The sequence below is a fragment of the Xenopus laevis genome, chromosome 9_10L, assembly GCF_017654675.1.
Source record: "Xenopus laevis strain J_2021 chromosome 9_10L, Xenopus_laevis_v10.1, whole genome shotgun sequence".
Taxonomy (NCBI): domain Eukaryota; kingdom Metazoa; phylum Chordata; class Amphibia; order Anura; family Pipidae; genus Xenopus; species Xenopus laevis.
The window spans coordinates 6,467,976-6,486,578 of record NC_054387.1 but is presented as its reverse complement, the minus strand read 5'-3'; the positions used below and the strand labels follow the sequence as shown (position 1 = coordinate 6,486,578).

Genomic DNA, 18,603 nt, shown 5'->3' with positions numbered 1-18,603 from the left:
TATGAGTGACCAGACTAATTTATTGGGGGTAATGTCATTGAGGGAAGGGAAAGCGTGAAATGAAGATTTACAGGGGAAATAGATGCACAGTCCAAGGCAATCTTCTTTCCTAATTACTCCGGGGAAGAGACAATTAGTTTTACAGGGGGGTCACATCTCCTCCCATGAATACCAAGTGCACCCGGCGAGACACAGCGAAGCCCTAATTGGTAGTAAAGGCTTGCAATCTCATTCTGATCGCCCAATCGGCACTTTCTATTGGCCAGTTTATAGGCATAGCCACTTGTGAAGGATTAGAGGCAAAGCACAGGGTTTTTAGACTTGCAGCATGACTTTTCCTACTATGACATCATGGCCTTCTGAAATAGAATAGTGACATCACTGCCTGTGGTGTGAAGCTGCGGCACAGGGACTTGAACTCCCGGCGAGTTTAATTTCACGGGCTGAGCCAGCGAGCGATGCTGAATCCTGAGGAGGGAACAGGGGGCACCTGCGTGCGGCTTCTACCCCCCCCAACCTACCTTATAAATAAAACTGCTTATTACTGCCCCTTCGGGCCCCTACTTTACCTCCTGGGGCCCCCCAGCCCCAGGAGGTCTGCGTCTTCTATAATTACTCCCCATCCCCAATCCATTAATCCTCAGCAACTGATCAGATAATCACCTTGTTTATCTGCAGTTGCTTCACAGGCCTGCCTTCTGCTACATTGTTTCAAAAGTCAGAAGCAGCAGTGCAGAGAACAGAAAGGCACAGAGTCAGCTTTATATCAATATAATACAGGAAGGTATCGGCCAACTCTGAGCGTCTGTGTTGCTTTAAGAGGCATCAATAATCGGCAGAGGAAACACCACTGGGGATACTCGGCACTTGCAGAACCGGCTGCTCCTGTTTCCTTTCCTGTTAACGAGAATAGTGGGGCCTGGCCCAGACTAACGAGGCCCGGGGTGAGGTGACGTAGTCTCAGCAGTCGCAACAAGTGTTTCAGCGGCAACTAATGCATCCGGCACAGCCTGGAGCATAAACGGGTGGATCACCTTTAACTTCACTTTCAGTATGTTATAGAATGGCTAATTCTAAGCAACTTTTCCATTGGTCTTCAATTTAGTTTTTTTTTTTTTTTTTTAGTTATTTGCCTTCTTCTTCTTCTTCCAGCTTTCAAATGGGGGTCACTGATCCCATCTAAAACCCCATACAAAAAAAACAAATGCTCTTGGAGGGTAAGGTAGGTCACACTGGGAGATTCGGGAGATTTAGTCGCCCCAAAGAAGAGGCTATTATACGCGGGGCCACTAAATGTCCCAGTGTGCCCCAACCCTAAGGCTACAAATGTATTGTTATTGTTACTTTTTTATTCCTTATCTTTCTATTCAGCTCCTCTCCTCATATTCATATTCCATTCTCTTATTCAAATCAATGCATGGTTGCTAAGGAGATTTGCACCCTAGCAACGAGATGGCTGAAATTGCAAACTGGAGAGATTCTGAATAAAAATCTAAACACAGCAAAACCTCAATTTTACATCTCCTGATTTTAGTTTTCCCTCAATTTAGTTTCCCACCTATAGGTCCCACCTACATATTATGCATAATAATTTTCCCTGAAAAACGTAAAATGATGGGTTCTAATGTAACTCAAAAAAACACAAATAATAAAAAAAAATGAAAACCAATTGCAAATTACTTCCACTGCTCCCACGTGACATGGGCTCTCCAGAATTCGGCCAATTAGGAGTTAGAATGGGGTAATGTCAAAACAGACACACAGTCGGCTCCAGGTATAGTAACCTATAGCAACCAATGAGACGTTTGCTTTTAAAACACAGTCGGCTCCGGGTCTAGTAACCTATAGCAACCAATGAGACGTTTGCTTTTAAAACACAGTCGGCTCCGGGTCTAGTAACCTATAGCAACCAATGAGACGTTTGCTTTTAAAACACAGTCGGCTCCGGGTCTAGTAACCTATAGCAACCAATGAGACGTTTGCTTTTAAAACACAGTCGGCTCCGGGTCTAGTAACCTACAGCAATCAATGAGACGTTTGCTTTTAAAACACAGTCGGCTCCGGGTCTAGTAACCTATAGCAACCAATGAGACGTTTGCTTTTGGATGCTCATTGGTTCCTCTGGATCTAGCGCCTGTTATGTTATTACGTTTTTTCTGCAGTGCCCGAGGGCTGGAAGGAAGGATACCTATTACCTACAGGGGTTCTCCTTTAACTGGTTTGCCCTGCTGGTTCCACTAGCTGCAGGGAGTAGCACAGGGAGTAGCACAGGGAGTTGGACGCAATGAACTTTGCCATGCCAGGAAAACAAATAGTTCCGTTCTCCATTAGGCTAAGGCCACACTAGGCGATAGCGCCGCGATTTGACTCGCGGCGACTTTTCGCCGCGACTTTTAAGCAATCGCTGGGGAAACTTTTGCGCTGGCGTCTATGGGGAATCGCGTAAAATCGCCAGCGTAAAAACACACGCGGCGATCTTTTCTCTACTGTCGCTCGAAATTGCCTCGCTAGGCGATTTCGAGCGACAATAGAAAAAAGATCGCCGCGTGTGTTTTTACGCTGGCGATTTTACGGGATTCCCCATAGACGCCAGCGCAAAAGTTTCCCCAGCGATTGCGGCTTAAAAGTCGCGGCGAAAAGTCGCCGCGAGTCAAATCGCGGTGCTATCGCCTAGTGTGGCCTTAGCCTTAGATGAAGAGGAAAATGGTGTCGCAGTCACTAATTCATTGAAGCAGCAGAGAGAAAAGACTCAAATATGACAAGATAAATAAATACAACATTGCGTTGCCCCCTGCTGGAACATATAGGGAATGACGTCTATTCGTCTAGATTCTGATATTTGGGGAAAAATAACAAAATAAAAAATACATTTTCCTGCTGCGTCACCCGCTAAAAAAATATTTCTCGACGTCATGCTTCGTTCTGACATTTAAACCATGGCCTGGTTGCTATGGTGAGTGTATTTAGCAACCACATCATGGCTAAGTGGAAGATAAAGTCACTTACTCCCCTTAACAGCTGCTGTTTGCCCCGTGTGGAGCAGCTCTGGATGTGCACAAGTCAATGATCTTTAAGCAGAATACTTGTACCAACTGCAAATGCCTGCAGATCTGGAAACAACCGATTACTAATAAATAAATAAATAAATAAAAAAAGATCTGTTCCTTTCTAAGCTTGTATGTTCCTGTCCTCACAGGTCTCTCTACATGCCTTCTGGCAACAACACAGCAGTTCTGCCTTGCTTTATGGCAGGAATCCCAGATCAGTGCTGTCCAACTGGGCTGATAATCAGATGTGCCTTCTGCTCACAGGGCACATTATCTAAAAATAAGAATAAAAATGGTTGCAACCTTTATCTACAACTGCCCTCATCTACAGCAACTGCCCTCTCTACAGCAACTGCCCTCCTCTACAGCAACTGCCCTCAACAGCAGCTGCCCTCCTCTACAGCAGCTGCCCTCCTCTACAGCAGCTGCCCTCCTCTACAGCAGCTGCCCTCCTCTACAGCAACTGCCCTCCTCTACAGCAGCTGCCCTCCTCTACAGCAGCTGCCCTCCTCTACAGCAGCTGCCCTCCTCTACAGCAACTGCCCTCCTCTACAGCAACTGCCCTCCTCTACAGCAACTGCCCTCCTCTACAGCAACTGCCCTCCTCTACAGCAACTGCCCTCCTCTACAGCAACTGCCCTCAACTACAGCAACTGCCCTCAACTACAGCAACTGCCCTCAACTACAGCAACTGCCCTCATCTACAGCAACTGCCCTCATCTACAGCAACTGCCCTCAACTACAGCAACTGCCCTCAACTACAGCAACTGCCCTCAACTACAACTGCAATACGAAAAGTATATGGTAGAGGTTCGGCAACCCCAAAGCCAATACTTAGAAACAAGTATTGGAACTGACGCACGCAAGGAACACCTTGGACGTTTAATGCGGAAGTGCAGTGCAACGTTTTGGGGTCACGCCCCTTTGTCTACAACTGCCCTCATCTACATTTACACCTGCCCTCATCTAGAACTACAACTACAACTGCCCTTATCTAGAACTACAACTGCCCTTATTTACAACTACGGGATCAGAGGCAATATTAGCTGGGCATTCACTGTAAGTTCTGTTCAACTCTGGGTCCCAAACAAGTGGATCACTGAATGGACGACCAAGATGCTGGACCCAATTGGGCCAATCCGATCCGGTTCTGCTGTTCCCAGATAACAATACACCCCATGTATATATGTGATTACATTGGGAATGATTTCTTTGGCTCTTACCGCTGGAGCGATTCTTGCGGTTGGATTTGCCGCCGCTGAGCAGCATCTTCAGGCTGTTACGGAACATGTCGGCCCAACTAGGCCCGGCTCAGGCGCAACTCTGTGGGAGACACAATGGGAGAGTCGATTTAACTGGATTACGTTGACGGGGTAATTACAGAACAGTATCCATTATTATTATTATCATCATCCAACAGTAGCTTTCCAGCTTAACTACAACTCCCAGACCTCGCTAAAACGCTTTGGCTATGAATGAGCTCCTTCCTGTAGCCAATTAGAGCATTCAAACATTCACACCTTGTGTCTCATTCCCTTCCCCTTTAGAGTGTAAGCTCTTTTGCACAGGTCCATCACCTTTGCATGTAACCATGTACATAATTCATGTGATTTCTATGTAGAAACACATTTATTTTACAATATGTCGGCGCTCTAAAAATAAAATGTTAATGATGATTAATAATGTAGCTTGACCAACCTGGCTGTAGCCAATCAGAGCAGTCCTAGGTTCGGGCAGCTTTAGAAACATTTGTCTATATACAACAGCGTTGACTCTATTTATAATATTTTGAGCAGGAGGAAACTTGTTTCTTGTTTACAAATCCCAATCCCACGTCCCGTTCCAGGGAAGCTCGGGGGTCAGAGCCTGGAATAGAACTTGGCAGCGCTTGGGTGATAGGGAGGCATTTACTGGGCACAATCCAGATCCACAGGACAGATATATATATATATATATAATGGTATGTGTGGAATGATATGTGTGTGTGCTTGTTTCTCCCCACTAATTACACACACCCAGGGATACAACAGGCTACGCCCAGGCAGAACATTCCCAGCTATTTTCTGTATTTTATTTTTACATTTTCTCTGTACTTGTGTATGTGTGGCCCTTTTTAACTAATTCTTTGCTTTAGTGTGGCCCTGGGATCTGCTTCCTGCTCTGGGGCCCTAAATACCTTCCAACGCCCCATTCACATGGTCTGTATTGCGCCCGCAGCCTCTGGGTCTGACACATTGGCTGGCCTGAGGCTCCCACGCTGTTACAGAGAGCCGTGCCCTGCGGCTGCTGCTGGAATATCACTTTCAGAGCGAGCCTACAAATACTTTGATAGGGGGATCCATTACACGGATAACCATGGTGGGTCCCTCCCTGCGCCGGCTGAATGCACTGACTCAGGTGGCAGTCACACGAGTAGGCGACAGTTTCATCTTTGTTCCGCAGTCATGCACACAATCACCCGGGCGCCCGGCCAAAGCCCATACTCAGGGGCCCGAGCAGCTGTGATCCTTCAGTACAATCCGGCGGGTTCCGGAGATGTGTTCCTACCTCTACCGGGATTAGAACAGGCTATGTAATTACAAGGAGGTGGAGAGGAGGGACCCCCAAACTGATTTAATTACCAGCGACACAATGTAACATTCCATTCAAACGGAACCACCTAGGATCTTACCGTTAGCCTACAACTCCCAGCATGCTTTAGTCCTTGGACAGGAAAATTGGATATTTGCCCTAACCCACCCTCTCCTGATCTGGTGAGCTGTTATATATATATATATATATATATGCGCCTCTGAAGATGCCCCCCCCAAGTAAAACCCCAAATTTATTTCTGCTGATTCCCAACCCATCCGCTGGGCCCCTTTCACTTACCTAAGCTGAGGGAGCCACTCACGATACACGACCTACTGAGCATGTGCAGCATCACTCAATAGCTGGACTAACAACAGCCAACATGGAGGGCTCCTGTTATTAATTTAAGGTGGCCACACACAGGGAGATCCGCTCGTTTGGCCAAATGAGCGAATCTCTCCTCGATATGCCCACACTGAGGTGGGTGATATCGGGCCCTGGGGCCCAACGTTTGGATCAGAATGGAGGAAATACGGGATTGCATCAACAAACAGATGCGGCCGGGATTTTTTACCCTGCCCCGACTTTCGGCCAGATATCGATCAGGGACGCCCCATCAGATGGCCCCACACACGGGCCAAAGAGCTGCAGACTCTTTTGTGTTGGCAGCTTTTATCGGCCCGTGTAAGGGGGTCTTAAGAGGGGGTAAAGGCAACACCTCCAAGGTGGGATTCAACTAAAGTTGGACATGGGCTGATCTGGACTCATACAGCAGGTACATCATTCCTGGCACAATCCTTAGTGTGTTGGACTTTATTGCTATGTGCAAGTATGGGATCCGTTATCCAGAAAGCTCCGAATTACACGATGGCTGCCTCCCATTTTAACCAAATTTTTAAAACTGATTTCCCTTTTTCTGTGTAATACTAAAAAAGTTGCTTGTACTTGATCCCAACTAAGATATAATTAATCCTTATTGGAGGCAAAACCTGCCTATTGGGTTTATTTTATTTATATGTAAAGCTCCCATAGATTTTATTTTATCTAAATCCCAATTTTTTTTAAAAATATTTCCTTTTTCTGTGTAATAATAAAACAGTCGCTTGTACTTGATCCCAACTAAGATATAATTAATCCTTATTAGAGGCAAAACCAGCCTATTGGGTTTATTTCATGTTTATATGATTTTCTAGTAGACTTGAGGTATGAAGACCCAAGATCCGTTATCCAGAAAACCCCAGGTCCCGAGCATTCTACATAACAGGTCCCATTCCTGTATTCGGCTCACTAGGAGCGCAGGCCTAGAGCATCCCATTAACCGCACCCTAATGTTCTACGCCGAGCAGCCTGTTCTAATTACATTAATTTTTATAATCATCTTGGAGAAAAGCAGCTAGAAGTGAATAAGAAATAAAATAGCACTGATACATTCGGTTTGATAAAATAATCCACATAATTAATAGGATTTCTACTGCAGCGAAATCACAAAGCAAAAACATCAAATACTAATTACTATGGGGTGGGTTTGTTTTTTTGCTGCCTAATCTATTTTATGCTAAATTCAGAACAAACAAGTGAAATTGGGGAGGAGGCAGATAATAAAAGTAATGATCTCCTCTGCCAATAGAAGGGTTTATAGATGATGGTCTGTCTGTCACTGCAGAATTTGAGAATTCTCTCTCGCCCCCATATACCAACTATTTCCTTTTATTGTGAGTCGTCTCTAGTGATGGGCGAATTTGCACGATTCGCCGCCAGCGAATTAATTTGCGAAACGCCCGTGAAAATTCGTGGAAAAAATTCGGCGGCGTTTCGCGAATTTTTCGCTGTTTCGTGAATTTCGCGTGAAATTCGCTAATTTTTCGGCGAAGCGAAACGGCGCAAATTCACCCATCACTAGTCTTAACTGAACAGCCCAAAGCGGGTTCTGGGAATCAGTAGAAAAGACAACGGGGGCAAATGTTTTCTTATTAAGGGTCAGGACACTTGCTCAGATTCGGGGAGATTAGTCGCCAACTGCCTTCCCGTCGGCTAGAATGAAGATCGCCAGTGGGATGGCACTCACAACGCTTCGTTTTCCAAAGTCGCCCGAAGTTTCCTTGTGAGGCAACTTCGGAAAACTAAGAGCTCCGAGTGCGATCCCGCCGGCGATTTACATTCTAGCCGGCGGGAGGCAGTTCGGGGAGATTAGTCGCCCCAAAGAAGATGAGATTTGTCGCCAAAGCTGAGCGTGTGCCCTGACCCTAAAGGGGTGGTTCACCTTTAAGTTAACTTTTAGTCTGTCATAGAAGGGCTGATTCTAAGCAACTTTTCAACTGTTTGTCTTCATTATTTATTTTTTTTATATCGTTTTTGAATGATTCGCCTTCTTCTTCTAACTCTTGCCAGCTTTCAAATGGGGGTCACTGACCCCATCTGAAAAACAAATGCTCTGTAAGGCTACAAATGTATGTATAAAAGTAAAAATCGCTATCCCGCAGAACCGCCAACCCTAGTCTATACCCGGAACTTCTACCGGCAGGTTTTTACGGGTAACCTGTGGGTACCCGACCTGCTGCAGGACTCTAATTCAGGCCTCTCCTATTCATATTCCTGTCCCTTATTCAAATCAGTGCATGGTTGCTAGGGGAATTTGGACTCTAGTAACCATCTTATTGGTCAATGTAGGGAGCAAAATTGAAGGCCTGTCTTACCAATATATGGCCAAAAATCAAGGCAAAATGTACCAAGCATGTTAGTAAAATCTCATCTCCATAAACAGATGATTACAGTCCTTCTCTAGCAAGTTTGTACAGAACCCCTCCCCTCTTACCATCAGCTTTCTGGTACAGGATCTGTTATACAGAATGTTCAGGACCTGGGGTTTCCCGGATAAGGGATCTTTCTGTAATTTCTACCTCCATACTAGAAAATCATGTAAACATGAAATAAACCCAATAGGCTGGTTCTGCTTCCAATAAGGATTAATTATATCTTAGTTGGGATCAAGTACAAGCGACTGTTTTATTATTACACAGAAAAAGGAAATCAGTTTTAAAAATTTGGATAATTTGGATAAAATAGAGTCTATGTATTGTATTTTAGATAAGGGCAAAGTAATTTGTAAAACCTTCTCCAACAGACACATGCCAACCCTCCAGCAATCCATTATCTCCAAAACTGCCACCTCCCCCCCATACAGGCAGTTATCTCCCATACACACTCCCGGCACCCTCCCTATAGGAGACATCTAGCACCCAATACGGCATTTTTCCAGCGAATCCCATTTGTTGGCCGGCCACAAAAAACATAAAGCACAAAATAAAGCCAAATCCCAGCCGATTGCAACGTAATGTGATTCTAAGCAGCTTCCCAATACACATTCATTACAATCACTGGCTTCTGCTACATTGTTTCAACAGTCAGAACCAGCAGTGCAGAGAACAGGAAGGCACAGTTACGGCTTCCAATATCAATTACATTTACACTTTTATAACGGTGTGTTCAATATATATATACTAGGATTTCTTTCATTAGGCAGGATTTTATTAGCCTTCCCCTATTCATTTTACTTCCCCTTTAATGTGATGGCAAAACATCAAGCATGAATGATTCTGAGATATTGTAACTATGTCACGGGGCTACGCAGACATATTTTTTTAGCTGGTGCAACCAATGAGATCAGGGACCGGCAAGAGAAGTCACTTGTTAGGCTTTCTAACTGTCAGGCAACTGACAGTTGCAATAGGAACAGCAACAGTGCATGTCTGTGAAATGAGTCATCATCTTAAACATAAGAGAGACTTCCCCTTTAAATGACAATGGCATTAGTAGTGGTCCAACAACCCACAGAGGTAGGAAGGCAGGACACTGCGTTTTAAAGGGAAACCGCGGATACTGAGAGATATTAAAGGCATCCATCACGGCACAGATAAAAGCCATAACCAATGAATAAATGGGACTCGAGGATAAATAGCAAAAATATTATATTTAGCATAGAAAAAGCATTAGACACAAGCGCATCCATCATGATTCCTGTAGAGTTTTTAAAGGGGAAGTTCACCCTGAAATATATTCAGCAGGGACTGCACAGCCGCCACTTAATATCCCATAACACGGCAAACGTCTCGTGGCAATTTAAAGGCGGCGCTTTCCTTAACGTTCTGCTGGGCCATTATTCCAATTGGGAAATAAATCAACGCCGTTTATGTGGACAGAATTTCTCGTAAAAAAAACAAAACAGAGCGTTATCGTTATTTTCATCTTCTCATTTCTGCGCTATTTATCCACTAAAATGGTTTACTGAGCCTTGGGAGACAGATGGCAGCGAGCCGCGGGCTTTATTGCGAATACGTGCGAAATGGGGGGAAAAAAACTTTAATCACACGCAGCACTAAATAAACGCAGAAAAGGCACGTTTCTTAAATAAGTTATCTTTAATATGTCATTTTTTTATTTTTAATTCTTTTTCTGCAACAAACGTCCACATTATCTCAAGCATGACAAATGTAAAGGGTAAATACTCCCTCTAGAATGAAATATCCATGGACTAAGATATAGTGGATATAGTGTCGCGCGTGTAAGATAATGTACCCCCTACTGTAAATGATAAGGATATTAGAAGTCACTGAGGGGTTGTTCTGTGACCATATAAAGGCACAAGGCTGCAGGCTGAGTTATACAGGGAACTCTGAGTATCACTCATGTATTATAAGGGATAATGTACCCCCTACTGTAAATGATAAGGATATTAGAAGTCACTGAGGGGTTGTTCTGTGACCATATAAAGACACAAGGCTGCAGGCTGAGTTATACAGGGAACTCTGAGTATCACTCATGTAATATAAGGGATAATGTACCTCCTACTGTAAATGATAAGGATATTAGAAGTCACTGAGGGGTTGTTCTGTGACCATATAAAGGCACAAGGCTGCAGGTTGAGTTATACAGGGAACTCTGAGTATCACTCATGTATTATAAGGGATAATGTACCCCCTACTGTAAATGATAAGGATATTAGAAATTACAGATGTTAGGACTTCAGTAAGGTGAGGCTGGACTGGAAGTGGTCCCTTTATCTGGCAAATCAAGGTATAAACAATGTTTCATGACAAGGATACAGGCAACTATCCAACTTCTCAAGTGAATTTCTCTGTTTCCAGAAGTAGTAGGTACAGTAATTGTCAGCCCTGGAGGCAGTTTAGTCGGCACTGTGCACAATGCAACATCCATCTACATATAAATTTGACTGAAAGAGAAGTAGGACAGGGAGCGACACAGATTTCTGAGCGGTTTCTCTACTGCAGATAAAAGGGAGGATAATTCTCGGCACGGGAAGGACATGGGCTTCTCTGACATCATTCGGAGCTGATGAGCCATGTTATAAAACAGCAAATTATACAGCAGTGATTGCTCTTGGAAACCATTTCCGGAACCTTGGAGACACGGAGTGTGACAAACGCACAAGAGGAGATAAAGTCGGTGAAACTGAGGAGCCAGTGTGTGCGCAGCGAGGCCGGGAAGCGTTAAATCAGCCGAATGCTCTCCAGATACAAGTGAGCGACAGTCGGAACTATTGTGCACCCCGTGAATAGGGGGGAGTGTTTGGCAAGAGACAGAGAGAAGCATCTGAGGAAGCAAAAGTCACAGCTTGTGGAGCTTCCGACGGCATTTGTGTGGTGCCCTCTGATAATGCCAGCGCTAGGCTTGTGCCAGAGGAGACAACGCAGCTTCTTTTTGGCGGCTCGGAATCCGAGCTGCACATTTTAATCTGCTTTTTAGGAACACCATTACCCAGGGGAGCAATGAAGCTTCATTTTTGGGGTAATTGTGTAGTTGTAGGGGAGAACCAGGGGTATTAAAAAGACCCCTGGGTCCTGTGCACTGTTCAAGCAGCTCCACAAGTCACAGTAAGGGTTAAAGTAGCATCCACAATGAGAATCCTTTTCCCCAACCAGTAGCTTGTGAGTAACATGTTACTCTCCAACCCCTTGAATGTTGCTCTCGGTGTCCTCAAAGCTGGTGATTATTTTTAATTGCCAGGCTTGGAGGCAAGTTTTAATTGCATAAAAACTAAGTATAGTGCCAAATAGAGTCTCCTGTAGCTGCCAGGCCACATAGGGGCTACCAAATAGCCAATCACAGCCCTTATTTGGCACCCCAAGGGACTTTTTCATGCTTGTGTTGTTCCCCAACTCTTTTTATATTTAAATGTGGCTCACGGGTAAAAAAAGGTTGGGGACCCCTGCTTTATACTATATTGGATCAATGCTGGCGGTTCTGCCTAGGGACACTATAATAAATGATTGAGTTTTGGAAACCCCTTACAAGGGCAAGTGAGGAGAAGGGTTGCCGCTAGTGATGTGCAGACCAAGCCAAAACTCACAGTAGCCACGGGTTTACCCGGGAGGGCTCAGGCAGACTTTAACAATAAAACTTTTGTGGGCAGGTGTGGTCTGAACTTTTCCATATACCCAGTGCCAGTTCACACTAGAGGCAGGTGGCGATTGTTGTCCCAGGGGCAAGCGAGTGAGGTCCCAGGGGCAAGAAATGGCTGAATCTGGGGCTGGTGGGGAGCTTTTTAATATCGGGGTGACGTGGGAGATCTTGAATTTAAGTCAAATCTTGAATTTAAGTCAAATGAAGAATCAGTTCAGGGAATGAGGGGACATTCCAAATTTACCAGCAAGGAGAGAGAGAGAGAGAGTGTGTGTGTGTGTGTGTGTGTGTGTGTGTGTGTGTACAGTGCATACACTCTTGTCTGTATAAATCAACAGACTCACATTTTCTTTAATTCAAAGAGTTGCAAATGGGGAGCAAGAAGTACATAGGCCAGAGGTGCTAATTATATAAAAACGAGTGCAATTTGCACATGAATAATGAAGGAGGCCCATTGTGTAGAGTAGGACAGGGCCAGCTCTCAGACACTAGTCCACTCCCTTCATAGGAGTATTAATGAGGATCAATTAATAAATTCTGGTAATTACAGAACATAGAGCAGCCCAGGGGCAAGGAGCCTCCCAATTCTTTCCCTCCGCATGTAATCATAGGCCTTAACTCACAGAAAGGGACAAATGGTTTAAATATGGGTGAGAATAGTCAAGATATTGGCTGGGGCAACAAATCCCAAAGTCAGATATATTGGAACACTTATTCCCTAAATTGTGAATGAGCTCACAGCGCTGGAAACTCTAACAAGCATCTTTCTAATTAAACCTACGGGGCACAAAAGTTCCTTGTGTTGCGAGATATGAATTGATTTCCTTCTTTGTCTTTGTACTCTCTTCTCCCTCCTCTCCTACACTCTCTCCTTTTCTCCTCTTCTCCCTTACATTCTCTTCTCCTCTTCTCCCTTACATTCTCTTCTCCACTCCTTCCCACCACTCTCTTACCCACTCCTTCCCACCACTCTCTTCCCCACTCCTTCCCACCACTCTCTTCTTCTCCTGTGCATTCTGTTCTCCACTCCTTCCCAACAATCTGTTCTCCACTCCTCCGACGCTCTTGTCTCCACTCCTTCCCGACACTCTCGTCTCCACTCCTCCCCGACACTCTCGTCTCCACTCCTCCCCGACACTCTCGTCTCCACTCCTCCCCGACACTCTCGTCTCCACTCCTCCCCGACACTCTCGTCTCCACTCCTCCCCGACACTCTCGTCTCCGCTCCTTCCCGACACTCTCGTCTCCGCTCCTTCCCGACACTCTCGTCTCCGCTCCTTTCCGACACTCTCGTCTCCACTCCTCCCCGACACTCTCGTCTCCACTCCTCCCCGACACTCTCGTCTCCACTCCTCCCCGACACTCTCGTCTCCACTCCTTCCCGACACTCTCGTCTCCGCTCCTTCCCGACACTCTCGTCTCCGCTCCTTCCCGACACTCTCTTCTTTGCTCCTTCCCGACACTCTCTTCTTCACACCTTCCCGACACTCTTCTTCGCTCCTTCCCGACACTCTCTTCTTCGCTCCTTCCCGACACTCTCTTCTTCACTCCTTCCCGACACTCTCTTCTTCACTCCTTCCCGACACTCTCTTTTGTCTCATTCCCTACACTTTCCTCTCCTTTTCTGCACTCTCCCCTTTCTTCTTCCTGATGTCCCACAAACACTTTCCTTATCAACCATTATCTACCATCACTGGACTTACTTAAATATTCCTGGGTTAAACAATAGCAAAGCCATATGGGAAGAGAAAGCTCCTAAACTATTCATGTGCTGCACCTACACCCACCAGGTGTTTAGCGTCAAGGCCTTGGGGGACAAACAGCCCCCACATTTCCATAATTACAGGATTAAATCAGATAAACTCACAGTCTTTTGTAGCTCATCTCTCCTGCAGGGGAAACCTTGTGGTTGTGGGACACAAGCTATTGAGGAGAATATACAATTGGAGCAACATAACCAGCAAATATTTGGAACTCAAACCAAATGTCCACTATACATTTCTATAAATATTTTGGATTTGTTGCACAATGAGTGAAGGAACAAAACCCACACTCGAGATCTCCCCCCACTATAGACTTGAGTGCAACTGCCAGTCAGGAGATTGATGTTTGAGAAAGTCGCCAGTCAGCATTTTATGTACGTAAAGGGTTAACCCTCCTCCCATACAGAAAGTTGCCCTCAGCAGTTATTAAAGGCCGGGCTGTAATGGAAATCAGACTCACTGCTAAATGACTGTGTATTTATGAATGGAGTTATGGGCAAAGCAAACGGCTGATTGGGAGCCATAAGGAAATACAGTTAACCCTTTCAGCTCTGTGTTCGGCGTTATTTTCTCAAGTGCAAAGTTAATATATTGTATTTGCACACATAGCTGGGAGCTGCCATACCTGATATTAAAGGGACACTATACATTAATATTTTATGATCATTTCTTTAATAATACAATTATTTGGCAGTAAGGCCACCAAATTATATATCCACCCCCGTCCCCTCCATAAAATCCGTAGCAAACATCCTGCCTCGTCCGTCTGCTTCATTCATTTAACATTGTGACGTCACTCGTTGGCACAGGAGGGAGAGCGGGCGTCTGATACGGCAGGTGTTGGCGATGTACCAGGGATGAATCAGTTCTCTGTCCCCTCAGGAAGCCAAGGATTTTATACACGTTCCCAGACTGATAAATTATGAATTTGTCATTAAAGGTTGAACGGTCCCGTAACAGTCTGCCCAGGAGCATCAGCATCTGAACGGGCAACTTGCCTACGCTGAACGGGGGCTTCACCTTTAATTTAACTGTTTGTATGTTACAGAATGGCTAATTCTAAGCAACTTTTCTATTGGCCTTCATTATTTCCCTTTTATATTTATTTGCCTTCCTCTTTGGTTTTTCCTGACTGTAAAATGGGGGTCACTGACCCCCATCTAAAAAACAAATGCTCTGTAAGGCTAATATTTATTGTTACTTTTTATTCCTCATCTTTCTATTCAGGCCTCTCCTATTCATATCCCAGTCTCTTATTCACATCAACGCACAGTTGCTGGGGTAATTTGGACCCTAGCAACCAGATTGCTGCAATTGCAAACTGAAGAGCTGCTGAATAAAAAGCTAAATAACTCAAAAACCTCAAATAATAAAAAAAATGTAAACACCTTTAGATTAACTTTTAGTATTAACCTTTTAGTGATGTAGAGAGGGATATTCTGAAACAATTTGTAGTTGGTTTTCATTTTGTATTATTTGTGTATTTTGATTAAGTGTTTTATTCAGAAGCTCTCCAGTTTGCAATTTCAGCCATCTGGTTGCTAAGGTTCAACTTACCACAGCAACCATGCACTGATTTGAATAAGAGACTGGAATATGAATAGGAGAGGCCTGGATAGAAAGATGTGTAGCCTTACACAGCATTTGTTTTTTTAGATGGGGTCAGTGACCCCCATGTGAAATCTGGAAAGAGTCAGAAGAAGGCAAATAATTGAAAACCCTTTTGGACCTGAATGGGTTCTAGGACTTCAGGTTCAACAAACAGCTGCACCTGGAGTGATATAGTTTTATAGGTATAAAGGTAGATATATAGTTGTATAGTTATATCGGTATATAGTTATATCGGTATATAGTTATATCGGTATATAGTTATATCCGTATATAGTTATATCCGTATATAGTTATATCCGTATATAGTTATATCGGTATATAGTTATATCGGTATATAGTTATATCGGTATATAGTTATAGAGGTATATAGTTATATTGGTATATAGTTATAGAGGTATATAGGTATAAAGGTATATTGGTATATAGTTATATTGGTATATAGGTATAAAGGTATATTGGTATATAGTTATAGAGGTATATAGATATATAGTTATATAGGTATAAAGGTACAAAGGTATATAGTTATACAGATATATACAGTAGTTATATTGGTATATAGTTATAGAGGTATATAGATATATAGTTATAGAGGTATATAGTTATAGAGGTATATAGTTATATCGGTATATAGTTATATTGGTATATAGATATATAGGTATATAGTTATATAGTTATAGAGGTATATAGTTATAGAGGTATAAAGGTATATTGGTATATAGTTATAAAGATATATAGTTACAGAGGTATATAGAAATAGAGGTATATAGTTATAGGGGATATAGATAGTTATATAGTTATAGGGGTATATAGATATATAGTTATATTGGTATATAGTTTTAGAGGTATATAGTTATAGAGGTATATACTTGTACTGGTATAAAGGTATATAGATATATAGGTATATAGTTATGTAGGTACATAGTTATATTGGTGTATAGGTATATAGTTGTATAGTTACATAGTTATATAGGTATTAGGCTCCACAACAGTGCCCTGTGTTGAATTCCTAAAAACAGAGCCTACCTATATGAACCCAGCGCCTACAACTCCCAGCATGCCCTAGCAGCCTTTGATTGCACACTGCTGGAGTTCAGTGCTTTAATAACGGCTGTAGAACAGTCAATAGGAGCAGATGTTCACATATATAACATTGGTGGAGAAAATTGCCCACATTTAGCAGTATTTTTTTTTCCTTAATTTTCATACTTTTTTTTTAAAATGCCAGTGGCATTATAAAAGGCAGAACTCCCACAGCGCATGGGGTTTGTGCATTTAAATGGGAATCGGTTGAGGCAGGAATGAATAGAGCTTTATTAGACCCGTGCGGAAGCTGCGCGGCGGCTCTGCGGTTGGCCTACCTTGTGCAGAATGACCGGGGCTGATTTGCTTCTTCTCTACAAATCCCTCCATGCACAGCGCCACCGCTCCTGCAAGCCACAAAGAGAGGAAAAATCAGAAAAATGTGCATTTCCAGAACATTTACCCCCCTCCTGCCCCCTACACCTGTTTTAAATAATTCTCATCAGAAAACAATGGGTCTCATTTAATTCTCGGCACGCCGCTGACGCTCTGCATTCCTACAGCTATTTCTGAGCCTCGCTCTGCCCGGGAAACTTCTGGAATCAGAATTCTGGGAAATAACAGGATCATAACCGTGTACAATTGAAAGTACAGGTATGGGATCCTTTATCCAGAAACCATGTCTGGACTGATCACAATAGGCCTTGTTATTTCAGGTACAGAGAGGTCCAAACTGCCATCAACCTTAAATATAGTGACTGTCTATGGCATCTTACAGCAGCCCCTCTGGCATTTGCCAAACCCACAGATTGCCAGTCCAGGCCTGCCGGAAGCCCATTATCCAGAAAGTTCCAAATTCCGTGAAGGCTGTTTCCCATAGAATCCATAAACAATTTCCTTTTTTCTCTGTAATAATAAAACAGTCACTTGTACAGGTATGGGATCGGTTATCCAGAATGCTCTGGACCTGGGGTTTTCCGGATAATGGATCTTTCCATAATTAGGATCTCCATACCTGAAGTCTACTAGAAAATCATGTAAACATTAAATAAAGCCAATAGGCTGGTTTTGCCTCCAATAAGGATTAATTATATCTTAGTTGGGATCAAGTACAAGCTACTGTTTTATTATTACAGAGAAAAAGGACATTATTTTTGGATAATGAATAAAATGGAGTGTATGGAAGACGACCTTGCCATAATTCGGAGCTTTCTGGATAATGGGTCCCATACCTGTACTTGATCCCAACTAAGATATAATCAATCCTTATTGGAGGCAAAACCAGCCTATTGGGTTTATTTAATGTTTATATGATTTTCTAGTAAATTTAAGGTATAACGATCCAAATTATGGAAAGATCCATTATCTGGAAAACCCCAGGTCCCAAGGATTCTGGATAACAGGTCCCATACATATATTATATTCTGTTGCTATGAATGGAGAGCCAGGGCCCATCGGCAAGACCCAACAAACTGCCAACTTGGTCTGTCAGTTCTGCCGTGTGATCTATAAATGAATTAATGAATCACAGGTCCATGGAGCGTCACTACAAGAGAAGTAGGCCTTCCGGGTACTGAACTACAAGGTGGGGCCCTCCAACACAAGGCCTTGGGCAGAGCAAATAGTTTCTTTTATAGACAATTCACAGAAAGCGATCAATGGATCATAGAATGGAGCAAAACAATGAAATATGTGCAAAGCGAGGTCCTCTACTGGCCATTACTACTGGACAAGCTCTGCGCTCATCCTTTACTTAAATATAAGAGATGCTCCGATACCTTCTCTGAATGTCATACAATTCTGCTTAAGGCTTTTCCTGGGCTTTGCCCATAAGTCAGAGCGCTGTCACCATGAGGCTTATGGAAGATTACTTTTAATTTCAGCAATCCATTATATTTGTCACTGAGGGATATCATCTGAGATACTGTCAGCATTAACTTAGTCTAGAAAGTCTATGATTTGCTCTATATATCTGTAACCTTGTTATGAGCTAAGGGGGCCCAGTCTGAAGGTCAGTTAGGGGGAGATTTGGGGTGTTTATTTGTACCCTGGGTACCCCTGGATCTATAGCAGGGTGACTGTTACCCCAATGCTTCTATAGTTCTGTAGCCTTATGAGCTAAGGGGGCCCAGCCTGAAGGTCAGTTAGGGGGAGATTTGGGGTGAGCGCTTATA

General features: G+C 43.6%; 1 protein-coding gene across 3 annotated transcripts in view; it reads right to left on the bottom strand.

The window, feature by feature from the left end:
• LOC108700860 (protein TANC2) overlaps positions 1-18,603 on the bottom strand; it is a 180,767-nt gene that overhangs the window by 116,282 nt on the left and 45,882 nt on the right. For 2 of the 3 annotated variants that reach the window (XM_018234875.2, XM_041577257.1), the window contains exon 2: positions 16,768-16,836. In XM_018234875.2, the coding sequence (XP_018090364.1) occupies positions 16,768-16,819 (52 nt within the window). In that variant the 5' untranslated portion in view covers positions 16,820-16,836. Of the gene's footprint in view, positions 1-4,270; positions 4,371-16,767; positions 16,837-18,603 lie in introns of all 3 variants that reach the window. The other variant, XM_041577258.1, reaches the window with a different exon arrangement.